We start from the raw sequence: 22799 nt of genomic DNA on the forward strand, positions 1-22799 counted from the left end.
ATCCGCGCGCAGAATGAAATGAAAGTAAAGTTCGAGAGTAGCTCTCGCGAGCGAGCGCGAGGGGGACAAGTTTCAGAAAAGTTTTTTATGCGTACACGACGTATAATATGCGTTCGAGAGCGCGATCTCGGGAGTTATATGGAAAACATGAGGCGAATAAGCAAACGGGTAAATTACAAGCTGTTCCCGAGGCTTTTTTCGCGGTTTATTAAATGAAAAAGATCGATCACGCGCGATTTGACGCGCTTATCTCTTGGGCCTCGGGAATTAAGACTCATTAGGCGGCGGCTCAATTTAGTTTTGTTTTGCATCCTGAAAAATCGATTGCGTGATTGGATTTTCCTCGGGATTACGAAAATCGAAAATAACGCGGCTCAGCTCTGCTAATGGCTCGTATCAATTCTGATGGAGAAATGAAAATATAGAAGAAAGCCTACATATACTGTTATATTTCGCGTAAACAGATAAACTCGCCTGTGAACAATAACGTGATCATCCTATAAAACTGTTCACAACTGCTAAACGTTCGCTTTTTTATCTGCGATTTGATCGCCAATCAAATAAATTCTCTATAAAAGTTTTTTTTTTCATAAAAACGCGGATCTTCTTAAAAAGGCGCTTTGAGATAAGACGGCACATCTCGTCGAGTAAGACGAAAATAAGCGTGACTGACTTTGAAGCGAGACAGAAAAAATAATATCGGGATTATACAGCAGTTTTAGTACTATAGTACGGCCGTGCTTATAATCGTATGCAGTCTTCAAGTTTGGAAATTGAGACGTTCAATATAGCGATGCTGATGTCGAGTTTATCAGCTGTTGGCTCTTGCAACGGATACGCTCTGTAGAATGGGTTATCGGAGGCAATTTTTCCGTTTTAGACTAAAATTATTTAACAGTTCATGTTCTTGCGCATTTTTAGTTTGTAGCAGTCACGCGATAACCTCTGATAAAATTGATACTCTCGATACACGCTATTTTTCCGAATAGATTTTTTTCTCATTTTCTGCGCGAGGTCTATTTCTGCGGCCATCGTCACGCTGTTATTCCAAAATGTATAGCCAACATTTGAAATATTCGCCCCGCGCGTGCAGTAAGCGTTCCGCTATTATTTAACAGAAAAGTGCGATACTGCAGGACCTTTTAAAGTCAAAATTATCAGAATTTTCATTAAAAACTGTTACGTATGTATATATATATATATGTACGTATATCTGATCTAAACAAAATATAACATAACATGCATTTTCTGCCAGCGAAGATATTTCTCTCATCAATATAAACTATAGTCATTTGTTTGACTATTTACCTTTGTTCGACTTATTGAGAATAGTTCAAATTGAATTGCATAGGTGTCAACTTGCAAATGTCGATATAAGTTATCATTATTTCTCGCCCTTCGAGACTTTAACAAAAATGCACTAAATGCACTAACACACCCCGTACGCTCTATGAATTTTAAACCTGCCAATGCAAATGTTCCGCATAGTGTCCTTTTTCAATTATTGGATTTCTGCGTATAACAATACAGCCCTCTTAGCATGCGCATTCTAAAGTAGAATAACTACGAGCGACTGGTTCCTAGAAGCGAGGTCGAACTGTGGAAGGCGGGGATCATGCAAAATAAATGACAAAAGTAAATTTCTCTTTTGTTTAATTATTAAAACAGTTGTACGCATACATAAATAGTCTAAAATACACACACTTATTATATGTACGATATTCATGAATGCATGTATAATGTCGTTGTATACAAAGTACAATGAATTTTCCGAATTCCTGGCTGCGATATATACATTACGACAACTTTCGCTAATTTCATTCCACATATTTATCATTAGTATAAATTCATCATTTATAAAAATCTTTTCCTCGGGTGGGCGTGAGAGCTGAATTTCGACGAAGAATTTCTTACACACTACCGTAGACAAGAAAGAAGTAGAGCTGAGGACGAACGACGAACAAAAAAAATATATCATCATTATAAACACGAAACTACGTAAAACTGTCTGCATATCATATATGTATATTAAGATCCAGTCTGCGCGTCACGAAGCTCGTATGCACGCCTATATGCTTGTGTATATATATGTATGTATAAAAGTTACGATACAAAAAATGAAGAAGAATAATGAAGCAGAATAAGAACCAGGAGACGCAGAGAGATGTGTGTATTATAAAAGATGGAAGAGCAGATAGGCGAATCGTATATAGAGTCATCGCTATAATTTTTGCTCTGTCGCGCGAAAGAACCTCGAAAAAATTTCTCAAACGAAATCTGACATCATTATAATATTTATGTGCGCGTGTGCGCGCGACGGTGAACCGATGCGGTGTGTACAGAATGTGCGTGTGCGTGCGCGCACGCAAATATATATATATATATATATATATATATATATATATATATATATATCCGTTCGTCCAATTCGAAATTCATTAGAGAGCCGTCGCGTGCCGATTTCGAAAGAGTTTTTATAAAAGCCATTTTAAACTCGCGCACATTAACAGCGACGGCGCGAGGCTCCATTGCGCTACGGAAAGAGTGAGAAGACAAATTCCTTACAGCGCGCTCGCTGTCTCGCGAATATGCGTTATGTATATATATATTTTATAATGAATTCCTAGCTTAGTAAAATTGTCGCTCAACTAATGTCCTACCGTATGATAATATATAATGATACCTTAAGAGCTACCTTATACAAAAAAAGAAACACATGATTTATTCGAATTTTTCTGGATATGTTTTCCTTCTTTCTTTCGTTTTCCATCGAGAGACGTTAGTCAAGCGTGAACCTTTAAATGTAATATATTTATATATGTACCGCTAGTCTTGATGCAGGTTACACGTGTACCGCCGATTTGCAACTTCAGCTAAACGTGTGCGCGTGTATACACGTTGATGCGATACACGCGCACCGAGAGACGGGCTCGGACAATGCGTGGACGAAAAATTAAAATAATAATAAAACTCAATTCGACGCATACAATCATTCGCGAGAAAAGAAAAGACCGTGAAGAGACGATGCTTTGTTTTCCGTTTTTGGTGCCGCAGCGTCATCCGTCGCCCGTCGTATTTATCATTTTTTTTTTTTATACTCGTTGGCTCCTGCGTGCGCGCATTTTTGCAACCCGATCAAAAGTAGCCACGAAGATAATGAAGACTTGTTATAGGAAAAAAATGCCTTATACGAAGATAGAGTGAAAAAGTACAGTGGGCTCGTGTAAATATGTATATGAGATAATGAGGCGGTTAATACGAAACGAGGAAAAGTCTTTTTTCTTGTATACACGAAGCGAATCGAACGCTCGGGTCCCGAGGCGCAGCTCGCGACGATTGTCGTGCATTAACTTTTCATGAAAATGCATAGAAGCTTGTCGTCCTACATCGATCCCCCGATAAAAATCTATTTTCTCTCCCATACTTGATTTCTCTTCTCTTCTTGTGCTTGAAAAGAAAAAAAGAACTGTCCTAATATACTCGAATAAACACGCGAGGAATCGGCGAAGGACGGGATTCTACGCAATTTCATGACTTTTGGAGAGAAAATCGGTGCTGCCGGGGGACCCGAGCGTAAACGCACTGCTTTTTGTTCGCTTTTTCCCACTACTCGTGCGTATGTAATAATTATTAAATGCAAGTCTAGCGCGGAGTGATTTAGCACGTCATCACCTCCTCAAAGAAAATAAGTCTTCTTAATAATCCTTTTCTGTTTTCCTTATCTTCTCGCCACTCCTATCTCCCTTTCACCCCTTGATTTTCGTACTTTCGCCTGCCGTCGGGCGGAAAGAGACGAGATTAAATTTCCGCTTTCCCCGATCATTTTTTTTTTGTTTTGTTAAATTATTGCAGTCTCTTTCCGTGTCGACGGCTCGTTAGGGTCGAGTAACTCGCGTTCAAGGCATCATCTTCCGCGGCGTCAGCCACTTCTTCATGTAGTAGCAGAAGATCGTCGAGACGTAGATGAGGATGAGCAGGGCGCACGTCACGCCCAGCGCCAGCACTGACGTCTTCGTCGGACATGGCTCGATGATGGTGACGGTTTTGTCTGAGAAAAAAAGAGTACAACGTTTTAAAGATATGCGATCGTTGTGCGTTATTGTACGCGTGAAAGGAAAAGTGAACGATCGACCAGTTGGTCGTGTACGTACCGGCCTCGTTGAAGTCTATACTCGCGTCGCTCTTCAAGAACTGCGATTGCTTTTCGTCGCCAAAGTCGAGGACGAGGATTTCTTGAGATAAGGTCATGTCTTCCGCTTTCTCCTCCGTCGAGTTGTCGAGACTTCTTCTGCGCCTCTTGCCCCAAGACTCGGACGAATCACGGCCGTACTCGCAAACCGCCTGCGACAAAGAGTTTTTATCGTATTACTTGGCTTGCCTCTGATTAAAACTTCGTTTTCACTCTCTCGTGATGCATGATTCACTCCATGTTTTTAATTCGATTTTAGAAATTGAAACGAAGGCAATTTTTCAATTGATCGACGTGATTAAGCGCAATAATTACCGGCTCGCAAGGTCCGAGACAGTATTTAACGTTGCATTGGAAGATGACACCGTATGACTCAGTAAACCTAAAGGCCTCGTACGACGACTGCAGAGCGTTGCCGTCGGGTGTAAAGCTCGGGAAGATCGAAGAGTCCACTGGACATCTGCAAGCAGCGAAGCGGTGTTTATAGTTTAATTACATTCCACGAAAAAAAAACGATTAAGCTTTATTAATATTTGAATCACACATACCCTTCGTCGTCGATGATCTGGAAGGTGCTCTTGGCGTCCTTCGCCATGGCTACACAGCTGCGAGCGAAGATTCCGTAAGGAGCTGGAAAAGAACGAGCGCAAGATTAGCGATTGCGTCACGGTGCCGATGCGTTTATCAGATGCTAGCGTCGAGTATTCTCTCCGATGAAAATTCATTTCGAACGCGTAATTGGGTGCTTTTCAAGAAGCGACCGATCCTTGAAAGCGCGGTAACCTTGCGCGTATTGTGATTTTACCGTCACGTACCGATACACTTTTATAATATTCAGCGGAGCGTGTTGTATTGTACTCTCGGCGAGATAGCGAAAGAATTTGTAAACCACCGATGGAAAAAAAAGTGTGACGAAACACAGCCGGTGCTTCTTTCTGGTCTATTTTTTGCTAAATAAAATAGGAGAGCAAAATCGTCCTTACTGTCTTCGGGGATTTCGATTCTGAAGGTGAGCTTGTCACCGATCCTGACGGTCTCAACCTCCTGGGCGCGGTTGTCGAGGATACGGATCTTCGGTGGTGGCGCCTCAGGTGCGCTGGTGATGCTGATCATGTCCGGATCGCGGATCGGCATCATGCCGAAGGTGATGTTCTTCGAGGACATGTCGTAGGTACACTTGACCTTGTAGATCTTGTCGGCTTTGGTCATGACGACCGAGTGGTGCTGCAGCACCACCGTGTTCGAGTAGGTGCCAGTCTGAAAACCACCGTCACGCTGGAGATGAGAGAATATTGCGGACGGCTTTAGCTTTACACTTTTCTCATTGACATGGTTTATCACGTTTTTTTAGTACAATGTATTGGTTTAGTTACGTATGATGCAGCTGCCAAGCAGTTTCGAATGCGCTGAGCGATTTTGCTTTGCTTTTCGGTTGATTAATCAGGCGATTTTTTTAGAGAACATGCACACAGCGATCATAGCTTCAGGCTTTCTTTCCTCGAAATTATTATGTATGCGATAGTACGTGAATAGCATTATGCACGAATGGCGTTACATGGCGTTAGATATGCATTATTACAAATTGCTCGTCGGTACTTACCACGCTCTGAGTGTTGCAGTCCTGTCCGGTCATCGTGAGATCGAGTCGGAAGAATTTGCTGTTGCTGACGTCTATGTTACACGTCTCCGAACGTCCGAGGGCATAGATTCTTCCGTTGAACGGCTTGTTCGTCTGCACCTGCACGGCGATCCTCGTGTCCTTACAATCGACGATAACTGAAGCAGCCACATGGCATTTTCCGACCGTTAGTCTCATAAATTATTAAGAAGCTCGCTCTCGCGATTGTCGCCGAGAGTGAAAAGAAAAAACTCGTTCTCTTACCGTCATAGCAGGTACCAGTCTTGTCGCAGTTGATGTCGAAGCGCGAGTCGCTGGGATTGATCGTGGTGAGGTTCAAGTCGGGCTGCGTGTCGGTGATCTTGCCCTCTGCGACAGGAGAAAAAAAAGCCTCGTTGAGGATCGATTTTTCAAAAATACTCGCCGCGGTTTTGAAATTGTATAGCCACAAAGCGGCGCGTAACCGCAGGGATCTGGCAAAAACTAGTTTCACAGAGAAAAAGCTGCGGCTCTTTGTGCCGATGATCCGCGGGCAACCCGATAAAAGCGCGTCATACGTTTAAAAATTGAAATTACTTAATCACGCTCTCGATAAAAGGGAGAGAAAGACAAGAGTCGGCCCGACGTCGGTGCGCGGCCGATAAGTCGGACTATAAGAGAAAAAAAAGGTAAACATAGCGTGCGCTTCGATAAAAGAAAAAACAGAGATGAAAAAAAGCGGCCGAACGAAAGAAGAGCACGGACGATAAGCCGTTCAGGAGTTTCCACGTCGTTGCGCAAGAGCCGCGCGCCCATGCGCGCGTGAGATCTAAACTCCGATGGTGGATTGTGTGCATAGTTGACTTTACGAGAGCCAATCGGGCAGTATTCAACGGCGGCGATGAGATTACTCTGCACTCTAATTGCTTCCGAAGAAGAAATTAAATCGCCGCCGGCCAATTAAGAGACTCGTCTCGGACGCGCCGTTGCTCCGTAAGAAAATAATCTCCTGCTAACGGTACGACTGCGTTTTTTACGAGCTTGATAGCTATATCAATGTGCGACGCAGTTAAGTACGAAATCCGGCGAAAACTTACTCTCGCAGAAGTTTTCGTAATAGGTGCCAACGCGCTCGCCATTATCGATAAGCGGCCTCTCGGCGTTGAGGTAGGTCGACGGTCCGTCGGGTAGGGTCCAATGATCCAGATGGAACAGGTGGCAGTTGTAGGCCTGTCCGATCGGCGGTCCGCGGTACAGGTAGGACCTGCAGAGGAACTCGTTCTCGATTTCGCAGGCGATGCGACAGGCAGGGTCGTTCTGCACCTGCAGCTCCTTGTCCGCGTAGTAATGCAAACCGGCGTACTGGGCCACCTTGTCGTCGGCGACGCCAATGCGCGGTACTTGGAAGTAACGCTGGGCCTTGCAGGACTCCTTACCTGCTCGAGTTGTCAAGCGCAGCAAGAGATTAGAATAGAGTACGAGTTATTGCGGGGATTTTATTGGGGGGAGGGGGGGATCGTTGTCATGGGATAATAAAGGTGTTTATGATCGGGGGAGTGGGGGAGAGAGGCGTAAGCGAAGATTTACTGCGGAACGGTCTCGATGCGGCTTATGCATGCGCAAAAGCAAGCCGAGCGGTGGGAATATGCGTAAAAACTTATCTTACGGATGCGTACGCCGATGATTCAGGCGTTGCTAGGTACAGTTAGTCGATTTTCCCGGTAAGTCGGGTGAATCCACGCGACGCGATACGGCGGCTTTTTACCCAATAAACGATATAATCGTTCAAGGAATATGGAAGCGGGTCGTACGCGGCGTATCAGCTTTTTCTCTCTCTTGTTTGCGCGCATTGCTTACCTTTCAGGCAGAGATTCTCGAAGTAATCGACGCCCTGGGCGTCGACGAATTGCACGAACTGTCCGGTGGTTCTCCTGTCGGAATCGCTGAGATGGCACTGCAGAGTCACGTAATTGTACTCGACAGATCTGCAGGTGAAGCGGTGCTCGTTGAGACACGCGGCCAGGCAGGCCTCCTTCGTCGACGTGTAGATAAGAGCGGCGTCGAGGCCGCGGATCATCTTGTTCGGCACTCGCTCGAACGCCCATGGCCGCAGGCAAACGTTTTCTGAAAAATTGTATTTTTGTTATTTTTCACGCTCGTAATCCATACGTAACGAGAGTCTGTTCTGTTACTCCTGGCTCTATCTAGAGCTATTTCCACAAGCGACGAGAATAACAACGATAGCCGTGCAACATTGTCGTGCAATGATGAGTAATATACTATACTCGGCGCATCAAAAATACCTCCCGCTGTTCAACGCGTTTTATTGCCGTACTATAGTTATAAACCCTCTTCCTCTCGACCCTCCTCAAAATCTTCATTCGGTCTTATACCTGCAAACCCCCAAAACTTTTATACGCATACAAATTTTCCTCCCCCGCCCCGAGGGAGGGCGAAAGAGAGAGAGAGAGGGGGGGGGGAGAGCACAGCTGCTCCACCTCAAAGCACCGATAAATAGGGCTTTTGGCGCCTATTAAAGTGTGCGAGCGAGCGTGCGCGTTAATTATAACTCGATTTCTCGGAACGCATCGCGCGCTCGCGCGACGGCCGAACTAGCAACAAATACAGTGCGCTCGACAAAAGTCGGATAGGTCGCTAACGATCGCGCGTGCGTCGCCGCGCGAGCGCCTACGTGTGTGCGATTCTGGCCCCGATCGAGCGGCGATTCCGAGAAGAACCCCTGTAACCCCGCAACCTCGCGCGCGACCGCGATCGAACGCCTGCATGATTCAGGAACGAGCGGCGCCAGAGACTCGCGGTCGCGGCGGCGCCTTACTGGCTGCAGCTCTGCGGGGCTACATCGGGCCCGGCGGTCGGGTTAATCTGCCCGCATCTGCCGTCGGCTCTTACGAATTAGCGAGTCGATACGTCCTGAAAAGCAATCCAAAATTACCGCGGCCAATCGAGTGTGCGAGAGTGGCATTGACGTTTTCTCTGTGTCGTCGATGCGGAACGCGAGTCACCCACATTTGTATATCCCCCTTGCATTCGCGAGATTCTCGGAATCCGCTACCGCTATTCTTTCTTCGGCCTACTTATGTGGGGGCGCGTGTGTGTGCGCGCGCGCGGGTGGCGGGGCGTTGTGTATAGAGCACATAATTTATATAAAGAAGCCAGCCGTCGCACTGTGGCGTGTTTATCTAATTTAGGAGTTGTCGCAACAGTATTTATAAGGCGCGCTATAGAGAGTCGTTCCCGGAATCGCCGATGCAATTTACGAGGAAAACTATCGCAGTGAGAAGCTAGTGGCGCAGGTGTATGTATTAGTGCATAATCGGCCCGAAGTACGTGCAGTGCTATTTTTACAGCCGTCCTCTAGCCGCCGCTGAGCCAGTGAATAATTGGCTCTCTCGATGCGCACCTTGCGATATTATTGTCTCCGTGGCGCTAGGACGGATCATCGGAAATCCGCAAGCAGATCTCTTCTCGGAGCGAGTCGTTCCTAGGACTGTACCCCCCGACGAGTCTTTGGCTATTCAGGGTTAGCAGTTAGGTCCTTTGGATTACGGAGACTAGCGAGAGAGAGAGAGAGAGAGAGAGAGAGAGAGAGAGAGAGAGAGAGAGAGGCGCATCTCCTTTCTCCTCGAGAAGAAGATGAAGTCTCTCGGAGAGAAGAGCAGGTAAAAACTGGGCGCGCAATAATCCTTTTACGGAGGACACATAGAGCCGAAGGTGTGTCTCTCTTTCTCGCTCTCGGCGTGTGAATCAGATAGAACGCGCCGCTGCACCTGTACACACAGACGAAAATATTTTCCAAATTATCGGAGCGGATCTGTTTTTCCCGGTAAACGTTCTCGCGCGCGCGCGCCCGTTGCCGCAGGGCGCGCTCTCGTGTTTGCGGGCCCAATTTAAACAGGATACGGCGCTCGTGATTCCCTTGTTTTTTCCTGTGTGTGCTTAGGCCCTATCGTTGAACGCGCTTGTTTTCACGCCTGATTTCCAAAATATTTGGCTTCTCGCGCGCGCTCCTACACAAGGGCGATCTCTCTCAAAGTGCGAGCCCTAAATATCGGCGCAATGATCCGAGGAACGTCATACGCGCAAACCTTTCTCATTCATCGGCTTTCGGTCCCGGCGGATCTCGAACCCCCGCGTGTACACGAATCAAAAGGTAAAGCCACCTCGGCGCGATTAACGTCAAAGGCATAGCGAGAAAGAGCGACGCCGCATCGGCGCAGGAAGCGCTGCTGCACGCGCGTCGAGGTCCCGCTCGCTTTTCGCAATCCCTCTCCCCTGACCTCTGCGTATCGAGTGTCATCCCCGTACAGTAGAGGGTCTCGGCCGAAAAGTCCGAGAATAGGGATGGTGGCGCGGTGGACCCCCCGTGCTGCGAGAAAGCTCACCTCCCCCCTGATGGGGGGGTACCTGCGAGCGCGAAAAATCCGTAGGGGCGCTCTCTCTCTCTCTCTCTCTCTCCTCTATTCCTCCCCGGCGCGCGCAGGTAGTAGGAGTGTCGGTGTGCTCGCACCAGCAGGCTTGTTAAAGCAATATTAGGGGCTCCTTTCAAGCACTCGATCTTTTCGACACCTCGGCTCGGCCGCACGGAGGGCACGGCCTGCGCCGACTACCTGAGAGACCGAGCTGGTCTCGGGGGGTAGGGGCCCCTGTTTATGCGCCGTCTCTCTCTCTCTGTACTTAGAAGCTTCTGCTGCCGGCCCAAGGCTAAGATGTTCGCGCCAGCGGTACCAGCCGAGGCCCTTTGTCTTCTGTCGCCTGGAAAACCGAGCGAACACGGAGCACCAGTGCCGCCGCCGCTGGCACTCTCTCCTTCGTGCATATTCAGCCGCATTGAGAGGCAGCAGGGAGACGAAACGCCGCCGAGGTCTCTCCCTCTCTCTCGCTCTCTCGTTTGCTCGGAGCTTACTACGCGCTTTATGGCACCCCCAGAGAGAGCTAAACGCCAAGCTGGGACACACAGTACGAGGGTGGCGGGGGAGGGACCGGTGCCCATTTGTACGCTCCTTTGTTGGGGTCGTAAATTTTTTGGCACTACGCTCCTTTCAGGAGAATTACACTACGCGCGGCGGTCCGGCAAGCGGTGAGCGGAAAAGAGAGAGCTAAGCTAGCTGCGCGGGGACCGATTGATCTCTCGTGAAATTCGAATTCGCGATGGTTTTTACCTCTCTTCTCCATTAGCCTTTGGCGGTATGCGCGCCTCCGGTACCAGCTGCTACCTCTATACGTGTATGGACACACGCGAAGAGAGCGGCTTAATTGAAAGTTACGCGCGCTGACTCGGCGTTTCGATTGTTGTATCTCCCGTAGAAGTCGATCGTCATCGCGCCTCTTTGCGCGCGCAATTTTATTTCGAAATTTTCTATTCTCGGCAGCTCCTACAGCCCCTAAATCACGCAATCGGCGCATCTGGCAATTCTGCGCGGCTTCTTCCACGGTGCTCTCGTGCGCGCAGTACGCACTTCTAAATCAATCTCCCTCGCTTGCGTTTACTGCCGCTGCGGCGCTGATCCCTCCGCTACGATAATAGAGCGCACTGTACCTCGTGGAAGAGAGCTGAAAGAGCCTCGGCATTTAATCAATGGAGCGACCCTCCCCTGCATCGCGATACAGCTCGCCATAAACACCTCACCTGCCTGTGGAGCATAGTCCGCTCGCGCGCACAAAGAAACCTACAATATATTTTCTATACGCACCTGATCTGATCTGCAGCTTGGTCATGTAGTACATGTTGACGGCCCGCTGCGGCGTGGATGACGGGTTGGTCGCGGCGGTCTCGTTCTGCAGCTGGCAGAGGGTGTCCTGCATCGGCGCCAGTGGATTAACCACGAAGCTGAAAGCCGCGGCCTGACACTCGGGTTCCTCTCGGCACCAGCCCTGGCACTCGTACAGCGACAGGTTGCGCACGCTGTAGTAGGTGGTGCCGCGGTAGTCGAAGTCCGTCAGCTTCTCGAACGCCGTCCGCGCTGAAACATGGCCTGTCGTAAATATACTCTCGGTTCTCGTTGTTGCTACCTTTTTTGCGCTTCCGCGCGCGAGATGCGTCAAGGGAGTGGTCGCGGAAACGTCACGCACGGATAGCCGCGATGGATATCTGTCGCTGCTGCTGCTGCACAACCGCTCGGAATTTTGCACAGCGGTAAAAGCAGAACCGGACCGATTTAACATTCATGAAGCCAAGCCGAGCTAGCGGTAATAGGGAAATTGATTCTCGCGAAAATAACAGGCCGCGCGTGTTATGTGCAAAATGAACTGCGCGAGGAATAATTTAAAACTCGATTTTTCTTTTACAGGTTTTCAGTTATCCCCGTGCATAAACCGACGCGGGAGAGACGGCGGAACAATCGCAGGTATTTCATTGGTTGCATTTACATACAATACTGTTTGTGGTTTTTATCGACGATTGATAGCCGACGAACGTCATTAGGCCGGCGCATTCCTGTACCGATACAGAGCGCCGATCGGAAACAGGGCCGGGGATATGATATAAAGAAGGCGACTTACCAGGTCCGGCGAGGGTTCCGGTGATCAGGGCCAGGAGCAGGCATCCCGAGGCGACGGATCTGATCGTTCTTCGCGAGTCCATCTGCAAGAAGAAAAACAAAGGGGAAAATAAGTCCTCGGTTAATTGCACCTTATCCCCCCCCCCCCTGGTAGCGCTGTATCCCACCTCCATCGCACTGTCGCCCGAGGCTATGATTTTTTTTTCATTTCGTTTACTTTCTGTTTTCGTTGCGCGGAACTGACTCCCCTCCACGGCTCTCGGCGTGACCCCGGCCGTAACCCTCCCTTTGTCTCTATCTCCATCTCGTGTTTTCTCGCACGCGAACTAGACACCGGAATTTAAAAACAATTGTCTCGTTAGTCGTCGCCGTCCGAGGGGCAGCAGGAGGAGGAGGAGGAGTGCAGCACAGCAGTGCAGGCAGAGTCTCGGGACGGAAGGCTAATCTTTATAAGCCCGAGCGGGCAAAACCCGCAGACGCTTCCTGCTATTCTTCTTTGCCCTCTGCTATTTCCTCCTCCGCGCTGCGCTGTTCCCCCTATTATACAGAGCTTCTCTCTCTCTCTCTCTCTCACTCCGCCTATCGATTTCTTATATGTGCTACTCTCCGCGCGGTCGCTCGTTAAATCCGCGGCCGTAAAAACACGGCGCGGAAAGAATGATAAGAGATTATTATCCGCGTGCGTGCCCGAGGAATCCGAGTCTCTTTGGATTCCTCCGGTCTATTACGTGCAGTACACGCCTCGCGTAACGACGATTTTCACACTGATGCCGCGACGCCGATGCAAGAAGATATCGTCGTCGATCGCTCTGCACACCGTTCGAAACCAAGAGCGTTTTTTGCAGCTCTCTCTCTCTCTCTCTCTCTCTCTCTCTCTCTCTCTCTCTCTCTCTCGGTCGGCTTCCTGGTGCGCGTCTTTCTTTTTCAAGCGCGAGGATAGCAATTAGCGCAAAATTGCGCGAGAGGGAGAAGCGAGCTCTCTTCCTCATTTTCCTCGCTCGCGCTTTCCTCTCTCTCCGTATTTTATTTGCCAGCAGTACGACGTGTGTATAGACAAGGCGCGGGGCATCTTCTCGGAAGTAATACGTGCCTGCGACGGGCTTCTTCGATCCTCGGCTTCTTTTTTCCCGTATCCGTGCAACTCGGCTTTTGTTTTTCACCTATGCCATACACTATGGCCATAATATCCTCCTCTTCTGCAGCCCGCATATTTTTCCGAGCTCTCGCGTTGCATGCGATTATCCTCTCTCTCTCTCTCTCTCTCCCTCTACTCTTTCTCCCCGGCGCTCGTTTGCGCGCGCCGTAACAAATCAGGCTTAGGTGGACGGCAAAAATTAATAACGCCCCTAACGAGCCTTATCTCTTTCACTCGGCGGTGTAAGGAACGAATGTATACCGCGCGATTGCCGGAGATGATCATCCGGAACGAGAATTAGCTTCTTAGAACTGCACCTATGTGTGTACGTGTTTTCTGGGGTCGCTGCACTTGCTCTCCGGTGCGTATGAGTACGTGCAGCACCTCGTCCCTATACGTATACAGGGGAATTTCATGGCAAGCGGGATTCAATCGCCGGAGGATGAGGCATCAGCCCGGTGTTTTATGTAATACGCGCGGTCCGAGGGGATATTTATTTTACGATTTTTCCGAGTGATTGAGGGGTCGTTAATTCGCGATGCTTATTATTTCGTAAAAATATACATACGCTCGCTCATTAACGGCGATTACGCGTTTCGCGGGAGTGTACGAACGCTCGCTCTTAATCTCGCGCGTGGAAAACAGGTTAAGCTCGCTCTTGCGCGCGTAGGCCGTGTGCAACAACGGACAATTTGCGTTGTTCGCGAGGGGGGAAAATCGCGGCTATCTCGGAAATATTTAAAACCGGCGCCCATTCCGACTCTCTCCCTCTCGAAGTGTGTAATGTAACCGAGTGGAGAACGTAAGACAAGAGAGCGTAGTTACACACACACACACACACACACGAGGTGGTTCGAAAGGGCAACCAAACACTCCGCGTGCGCTCGTCCCGCGTTAGCATCAACTTCTCGTTAGGCCTTTTTTCCGACGCGTCGCAAGGCGAAAAAGAAAAGCGTCTTCTCTCTCTCTCTCTCTCTCTCTCTCTCGCGCGAAACCAGTTTGCTCTCTGTTTATCTCGCGCGGTTTATCACTCGACTACTACTCCCTCGCAGTGAGAGCGAGAGAGCTCCCTTTATGTATGCAAGAGTAGAAGCCAGTTCTAAGGTTCTCCTCCTCCCGGTATCCGCACACGGCTCCTGCGCAATGATCTCCTCGCTCTACGTAGGTATACGAGATAACATCCGCGGGAGGACACGAGAGAGCGGCTTGTCTTGATTTTCGCCCCCCACGCGTCACGAGTCGCAGCTCCTGTGAATGTCACGGTCACGAAACTCGCCGCCGCTGCTACTGCTATTATCTCTCTCCGAGGAGGGTAAAGGGGGGAGTATGCGAATGAGAGACTCTTCTCTTCTCTGCACTGCATAAGCGAGTCGCGCTCAGCTCGCTCGGTTATGTGAGCTCTGCCGTAACTGTTATCTCATCCCGCTCCTGCAGTCGTGGATGCGCTTTCCAGTTATCGATTGCACCCGTCGGTGCAGCTTCTGTTTTTGGAATTCTAGATACACGCGGATGCATATGTATCTTATGGGAATTCTCTCTCGACTCTCCGCGGCTGAACGGCGAGTTGTGCAATCTTCCTGAATCCGCAATGGAAACGATTTTTCTCCCGAGAGAGAGAGAGAGAGAGAGAGAGAGAGAGAGAGAGAGAGAGAGAGAGAGCCAGAGATAACATTCCGATGTTGTTGCATTATGGAATTCGCGAAGCGGCAAAAACCTCGAAGACGAGCGGGCTACGCTGAAAATTAAAGCAACAGTTCGACGCGCCGTCTGTACATCACGCCGAGCGCCATGCAAAGTGGACTCTCTCCGAAGAAAAGCTCCGCTGCACGGGAAGATTTTACTAAATTCCCGGTAGACATTACAGAAATTGGCGCTGTCCAATTATTTGCTTTCCGCTCGGCGGAACACTGCTCTCCTCTTCTTCTTCTGCAGTCCACGCGCTTGCTGTGTATAGTTCCAAGTAACATTTCCTTGGCCTTTTTTCCCTTTGAAAAACCTATGCAAATTACTACGAGACTCGCTTCGGTTACACTAGTGCTTAATCTTCTCTCTCCCTCCCTCTCGTCTGTATAAATATTTAATTCGCACCTCTCTCGAGCGGTTTGATCTATCACCCTGCGCATTAGGAAAATTCTTTCCTCGCACCCGGTTGGATTGCAATTTCTAAGCACAAGCTTGTACATCATTCAGCGCTGGAATTAGCATGTGCGGAGAGGCGCTTGATTTACGCCGCAGGCATAGGTTCTCTCGAGAGGGAGAAATCGTCGCGCCCACGGGTATCAGTCGAGCTCTAAACACGAGTGTGTTGCGTCATCATCATTCTCTCCCGCGTACCCTAATAAACTCGGAAATCCTCTCGGCGAAGTACCGAGTAGTACACTGGTATTACACCTCGAGTCAGGGGCAAATTACAAGCCGTAATCCTGGGACAAAAATCCCTCTGGAAAATGATACACTGCGGCGGAGCAGGGAATTAGATTTCCTGGAGAAGAAGCTACCGATTCGCTCGGAGCCCTTTGTCTATATCTAATTAGAGAAGAAGATGCAGCTTTCGGCCTAAAGAGCGAATAAGACACGACGCGAAGGAGTGGGGGTATCAGAAGAAGATCAATCCGCTGTCTCTTTGTGCGCGCGCGCGGAATGAATCGTGACGATGGGCCCGCAGTGACTCGGTAATAATTCCTCGAGAGCGAGTAAGAGTGACTCGCTCGGTAATGGCAGGCTGCTGCCGATGCAGCATAAATAAGAGTTCCCAGAGCTATGCGACCGATGCTGCTCTTGCGCAGGGTCAACGGCAACACTCTCTTTCTCGATCGCCATCTACAGATAAAATTTACTCTCTCTCCGTCTTCCTTGGATATGATCGTGAACGAGATCGCGATCGTCCGTTTCTGCGCCGGATAGAAAGAGTCTGTGTGTGAGGAGAGCACTGAAGAGCTGCCGTTACCGCGGCTATGCAGATTTATGTTTCTCTTAGCGGCTATGGACATGTGCTGCTCTATACGCGCGATTCTTCGCGGCCCTTTTCTATCGCCTTTCCTGCACCAGCCAATTCTGTCTGTAAATCAGCGGCATTGATTTTCCGCTGTGCGTACAACGCCATGAATGCGTTTCGAAACCCGTGCTGATACATCGCGAGAGAATAGTGTGTGTGTGTGTCTACTTCCTGTGTGCCGACGAGGAACACCAGTGCGTGATTTGTTGTCGGTAAAGCGAAACGATTTAAAAAGCCTATTACGAGCCGATGTTATAAATCATAAATTTACATACGTCTGACCTTAATTGTGCTCTCGCGAGCCGAGCAATACCTACGTAACGGAGCGCGCAATATTCGGGCTTATTATCATTACTTATAGCCGCGCTTGCGCTGCTGCTGCTGCTCGGCAACGGTACCGGCTAATTCTTTCGCTCGTCTTCGGGTCATTACATATCCGCTTCGATGTCCGCGAGCGCGTATCTCGCGCATAAATCAAATCGCGCGCGATTATCATTACACGCGGAAAATTAATATCCCTCCCCCACCCCCGCATCAGGCGATAATTATTAATAAAGCATTGTAAACGAGATAATTATCTCTCCGCGCGGACTCGCGTTTATCGGCGCTTAGCATCCTAATCGGCGGATTAGCCGCGCGCGAGCGCGTGAATGCGCCGCCGGGGATGCGATTATCATCCACTTGACCTTTTTTTCTCTCTCGCTCGTGTTCGCGCGCACGCTTTCGCGCGACTGATGGAGACTCGCGGAATGCGGTTCCCATTATCGGGGGGAATATTTGAATATTTATGCGCCTTGTGTGTGTGTGTGTGTGAGAGAGAGAGAGAGAGAGAGAGAGAGAGAGAGAGAGACCAGGGGATGACCATAGATAGCGCGATTACGATCTCTCTCTCTCTCTCTCTCTCTCTCTCTCTCTCTCTCTCTCTCTCTCTCTCTCTGCGTATGTACGTATGCGCAGAGGAGAGAGCGGGACAGACGCATCGCGGGGGGAAATTGACAAAGGTACGCGACGGACGGTAAAAATGAATACCGCCGCGGCGCGGAATAATCTCTCTTCCTCGCTATTCGCGTATTCGTTTTGCGGCGGAGAGGTTGCCGCAGCTGCTAGGAATGTGGGACTTGACTTTAAAGGCAGTTCTCGAGAGAACTGCCGATGCCGAGAGACTTTTTTCGGAAACTCGCACGCGCGCGGAACGGGAGTGTATCCTTTGTCGGCGGGGAAAAATGGAAACTGTGAGAGAGCGGGTCGCCCATTGTATATACGTATATTATAAGAAGAGGGGAGGGATATTTATGCGCCGCTGCAACACCTACTCGGACTACGACGTATAATCTGCTTATTGCGCGTTCTTTCTTGACGCGCGCGGTATCTGTACGAGAGATCGGTACAGAATTCCGCTGGAAACTGCGCTTCCTGGAAATGGAATATCGCTCTACCGTAAGAAAAAAATTCGCTCGACGGTGGCGGCGAGAGATTCACTAGAACAATATCGATACACATCAAAGCTTGAAATACGGCGAAGCGGTGGCCGCTTCCTTACGGATCCGTATAGCTGTATAGCGCCGCGTTTACCGACCTATAAAGCTCGCATTTACGAGGGACAACCGTCAGATTCCTCGAGCAGTTAAGTAATCTCCGGGGTATCTCGCGCTCTCCTCCGCGGGAGAGAGACAAAGCGGAGTAATTTTCAATAATATCGCTTCGCCTGCTGCCTCCGGAGAATCCGTTATGCGCGTATCCTCCCCCCTCTCGCTCGCGCGATTGATACCCGCACCGAATTCGTTTTCGTCTCTCTTACATCATGCGGCGGTCATCCATGAGCAATAAGGCACGTACAGCCCATTCGGGGGGAAATGAGAGCCGGGTGAGTCGGTGAATTTCGCGGAAACAATGGGACGGCAGCGCGCGCGGGACGATATAATAACGGAATATACGAGAGAGAGAGAGAGAGAGAGAGAGAGAGAGAGAGAGAGAGAGAGAGAGAGAGAGAGAGAGTCCTCCTCCTTCGCTTAGCAGCAACCGCGCACATCAGGGTTATACTCGAGCGCGCGGCGGCTCAAGCTCAACCCCCCGGCGCGCCGCTGCCGCGAACGGTATTCGATCACGGCGGTGGATCGTGATCGGGTCCGCTCGCGAATAACGACGAGCTGGCGGTATACCGCAAGAGATGGCCCGCCGCGATGAATCGTGGAAAATTGGGTATCAATCGTGAGTCTAGCCGCGGAGTCTTTCTGAAGATCCTCTTCTTCTTCTTTTCTCTCTCGAAGTGGGACGGGACGCCCCGCGGGATTCAACCCACCGCGCGCGCGCGCAGAGAGAGAGAGAGAGAGAGAGAGACTGTGAGAAAGGAGAGACGGAAATAAGGGCAGCGGAGAGCTGACCTTTCGGTGAGAGGAGATACCCAAGTGAGAGAGGTGAGAACGTATGCGCGATGAGATGCGGGGCTGATAAGCGCGCTCTCTGTACGTATAGGTTCGCGCGAGTGTGTGATCCGCTTTGATTAATGCGACCGGCGACCAGAGATTTTCGAGAGCCTATGTGTACAACACACGCGGTTCTCGTGTAAGCCGATATCGATAAGTCGTGTACCAAACTTCAATGCGGCTGTATGCGCCCGTCGATCGTTTATCAAAGGCTCGATGCGGTCTGCGTTACGAAATTCTCTCATCCTCGGGCTAATGCACATTAATTAGCCGCGACTCGCGGCAGCAGGTGTAATGGCTTTCCCGTCATAATAGAGGAGCCATTGAGCATCGCGGAAAGAATGCGCGCGTTGTACGCCTCCGTATAGACGTATGTATACACACGCGGACGTAATTAACAATTCAAAGAGCGAAATTTGTCCATCCCGTTACGACGAACTCTCTCTCTCTCTCTCTCTCTCTCTCTCTCTCTCTCTCTCTCTCTCTCTCGTCGAGTAAATAAATGATATATAAAGCCTCGCGCGCATGCATAATATCCCCCGCGCACATACTCGTGTATGCACATACGCAACCAAACCCGCGGGAGGCCAGCGAACGCGCGCAATCAATCCGCCAGAACTGACTTTTTCCGTATAAAGAGACGCGCGCCGCGATATGCATCGACATCGGTGCGCTGCGCGATCGTTTACATAAAATACGACTCGATAAATCTCCGGGGTAATTAGACGGGGCCAAAGGAGCAGCGGCATATACTCCCCCGAGTCTAAGGATATACGCGCGCGAGCTTCCCCGCGGGGAGGAGCAACGAACTTGCAAGAGGTGCACGCACACTACAGCTTATTTTTTCCTCTCAGCGAACTGTGATTTAGGTGCGTTGTGTCAGCGGCAGGTGCGGATACGCGCGACGACTTCATTTTCTACCTCGACTTTATTATCGAAAATACACACTCTTCCGCGAGCGACACACACACACACACACACACACACACACAGAGGTTATTAACCCCGCGCGCGCAGGTATAACGATCATCGCGGCGCGTCAATCAGAGAGTCGATGAGCCTCTAATCCGTCACTATGATCGACGACTCGGCTGCAACGGCGTGGAATATCCAATTTCACATACTACCTCCGCTCCTCCTCCGGAAAAAGCGCATCTACCGAGCCCGTAAAAGTAAAAAATGACAAGCTTCAGCTCTCTCTCTCTCTCTCTCTCTCTCTCTCTCTCTCTCTCTCTCTCTCTCTCTCTCTCTCTCTCTCGCTACTAAAACTTTTTCCCCGTGTGCTGCAGCAGCAACGCTGATACAATGGCCGGGGTCCTGCTGCATAAAGAAACGCTCACGTTTTCGCCATTTTACCCGGAATCGCGCGTACATTACAGCGGCAGCAGCATCCTCGGCAGCTTTTTTCCCTTCTACCCGCTTCAGAGAGCTCTCGCTGTGTGAGTGAGTGAGTGTATGTTGCATACACGGGCGCAGTAATGGATCGGTCGTTCACGGCACGAGATTAGCCCGAGGCAGTGAGGCTCGTATAAAAGCCCCGAGGCTCGTTTTGTGCAGCTCTCCCCTTCGCCGCCGCCGCGATGTTCGACGATTTTTACCCTCCCGTCAGCGTATACTCCTCTCTAAGCGGATCCTCTCTACGACCATACGTTGCTCGATGCAAATGCGCGAGAGGATGTCGCATACCTATACACGAAGACGACGTTCAAGGACGGACGAGCGAAGGCCTGCCGTATACCCGTGTGCCCACACGTCTTCTTCTTCGTGACACAGAGCTTGAGAGAATCGCAGCGATTATAGGCGTATACAGCACGAAAGTGAAGGCGTGAATAATGGTGCATCTCTCGGTCTTACTCTCAAAAACAATAGCGAGAGCAATAAAACACTATTGCCGCATCTCTCGGTGCAGAAAACAGCGGGCCGCGATCGCGTGTGTGTATGAATATACATAAGCGAGGGAGAAGAGGGTATATCTCGTACAAGAAGATGCGCGCTCGGCAGGTTGCATTTACATGAACGCCTCGCTGCGTCCCCCCGAGCTAGTACTCCTCTCCCTCTCTCACGCGGAGAGATAGAGATGGAGAGGTATTATAAGAAGCACATACGCGTATGAATATATACAGAGGAGAGGAGCGAACGCGGCGCATATAAATTCGCGGAGAGGATCCCAGCGAAGCCGAGAGAGCAAGAGCTTTCGCGGCTCCTGGCTTAGAACGCTTTCGCTACTCTCTCTCTCTCTCTCTCTCTCTCTCTCTCTCTCTCTCTCTCTCTCTCTCTCTCTCTCTCTCTCTCTCTCTCTCTCTCTCTCTCTCTCTCTGCTATCCCTGCTCTCGTCTATTATGCGCGCTCTCAAGGCCGTCTTTTAATAGAAGCTCCTGCAGCTGCTAGAAAAAAGGGCTTCGCTATGCGTGACCATCCTTAATCATCCTACTTGTTGCGATTTATGCGCGCCGGCTATAAATCAGAGACCGGGAATTACATACATGCGCCGCGTAGTAGTACTCCGTATCGTTAATGGGGGATGAGTCCGAAGAAACGTGCTGTTACTGCTACGTAGTGGAAGACACACGCGTGGGAGCCTGAATGACATGCATGTGGGTCATCGGGTGCGTTATTCAGGATCGTGACACGTGCAGGTGTTCGAGGAAGTTATTTACTCGGTGTTGTGTATATATATAAAAAAGCTGCTATGCTAATGCAGTAATTGAATCATAAAGTTGGAAAAAAACCGGCTAGTCTCTTGCAACTTCGCGGTATATTATACTAAATTATGGAGATGCCTGTGCCGATGTTACATAAATAATGCACGCGCGCCTATCACGGCCAGCGAGAGTAAAGTTTATTCTACTTACTTCCATCGCTTATTCATTTGCAATTCAATAATTAACGCCTTCGAGGTGCTACTGATTCCGAATCGCGAGCCTCGCTCCTCGAATAGCTTTTATTAAGTTCCTCGCGCAGCCTTTTCATGTACTTCGTGCTGTATATCGCGATGAAAAATCCGACGTTTACAAGAGTTTTCGAGAGGAGCGAAGCGCACCGCCGCGAAACCAGAAACTACGCCAGCGGCCAATTATGCAGCGTACGAACCCGGAAGGATTGCTCATTAGAAAATATAAAACAAAAAAATCTGCAGCGATTTAATCCGTGAATTCAAAGCCTGTACAACAAAGAAGCTTCTCTCGCTCCACCGCAACAAATAGCCCCCATTATACCCTACAATACACAGCGAATCGTGTTACGCCTCCTTCGCGACACTATTAGTCGTCCCTCTCTCTGTGATCGTCCCCTGGGCGCCTGTCTCGCGGCCACACGGCTCTGCACGCTCTGTAATCATCCCACAGGCGCTCGATCCTTCTCTCTACTCCACGACGACATTGTGTCGCGCGCTGCTGGCTTTGTCATTTCTTCCCGGGAGAGGTATTGCACAGGAAGAGTGGAGGCGCGCGCGAGCGAGCGATTAATGAAGATTCGCTGTCTGACGGTTTTGCGGCTCGTGGCGAATCTTTGTTGCAGCGGATAATGCGCGCTTGATCGACGCTGATGAAATTTCCATGGTAATCGAAAATCGCCTCCCGACGACGACGACGACGAGCCGCAAGGATTTTTACGTATTGACCGATGCCTGATTAAACAAGTCGAGATGAGGCTCTCTTCTATTACGAACGAGTATATGCGCATTATTCATGAGGTAATTACGGCGTAATCACGGGAGCTGCCGCTTTTAGAGCTCGTATTTTGCCAATTTTAGAGTGCAAATAAATCCGTCAGGTGCAGCGCGGTGATGCGCGAAAAGTCAAAGGGAGCTGCGCGCCGCGGCGATACTTTTTCCAAGGCGTAATTAGACCCCCATTTCAAGGTAATCTCTCGCGAGTGAATATATGTGGCTAAGAGCAACAAGTCGCTCACTTCGGTACAAAGCAACGCGGAAAATAGACACGG

The 22799-nt window shown here is 49.7% G+C and overlaps 1 protein-coding gene across 2 annotated transcripts in view; it reads right to left on the reverse strand.

Annotated features, from left to right (window-relative positions):
- Positions 1–1636: 1636 nt before the first annotated feature.
- LOC100121472 overlaps positions 1637–22799 on the reverse strand; it is a 33761-nt gene continuing 12598 nt past the window's right edge. Inside the window, exons 2-12 of one of the 2 annotated variants that reach the window (XM_008214241.3) lie at positions 12306–12387; positions 11498–11767; positions 7644–7910; positions 6884–7222; positions 6072–6176; positions 5790–5965; positions 5173–5446; positions 4738–4819; positions 4505–4649; positions 4152–4341; positions 1637–4048 (exon numbers count right to left, since the gene is read on the reverse strand). In XM_008214241.3, the coding sequence (XP_008212463.1) occupies positions 3897–4048; positions 4152–4341; positions 4505–4649; positions 4738–4819; positions 5173–5446; positions 5790–5965; positions 6072–6176; positions 6884–7222; positions 7644–7910; positions 11498–11767; positions 12306–12387 (2082 nt within the window). In that variant the 3' untranslated portion in view covers positions 1637–3896. Of the gene's footprint in view, positions 4049–4151; positions 4342–4504; positions 4650–4737; positions 4820–5172; positions 5465–5789; positions 5966–6071; positions 6177–6883; positions 7223–7643; positions 7911–11497; positions 11768–12305; positions 12388–22799 lie in introns of both variants that reach the window. The other variant, XM_008214240.3, reaches the window with a different exon arrangement.

Source organism: Nasonia vitripennis, chromosome 2, assembly GCF_009193385.2.
Source record: "Nasonia vitripennis strain AsymCx chromosome 2, Nvit_psr_1.1, whole genome shotgun sequence".
Classification (NCBI taxonomy): Eukaryota; Metazoa; Arthropoda; class Insecta; order Hymenoptera; family Pteromalidae; genus Nasonia; species Nasonia vitripennis.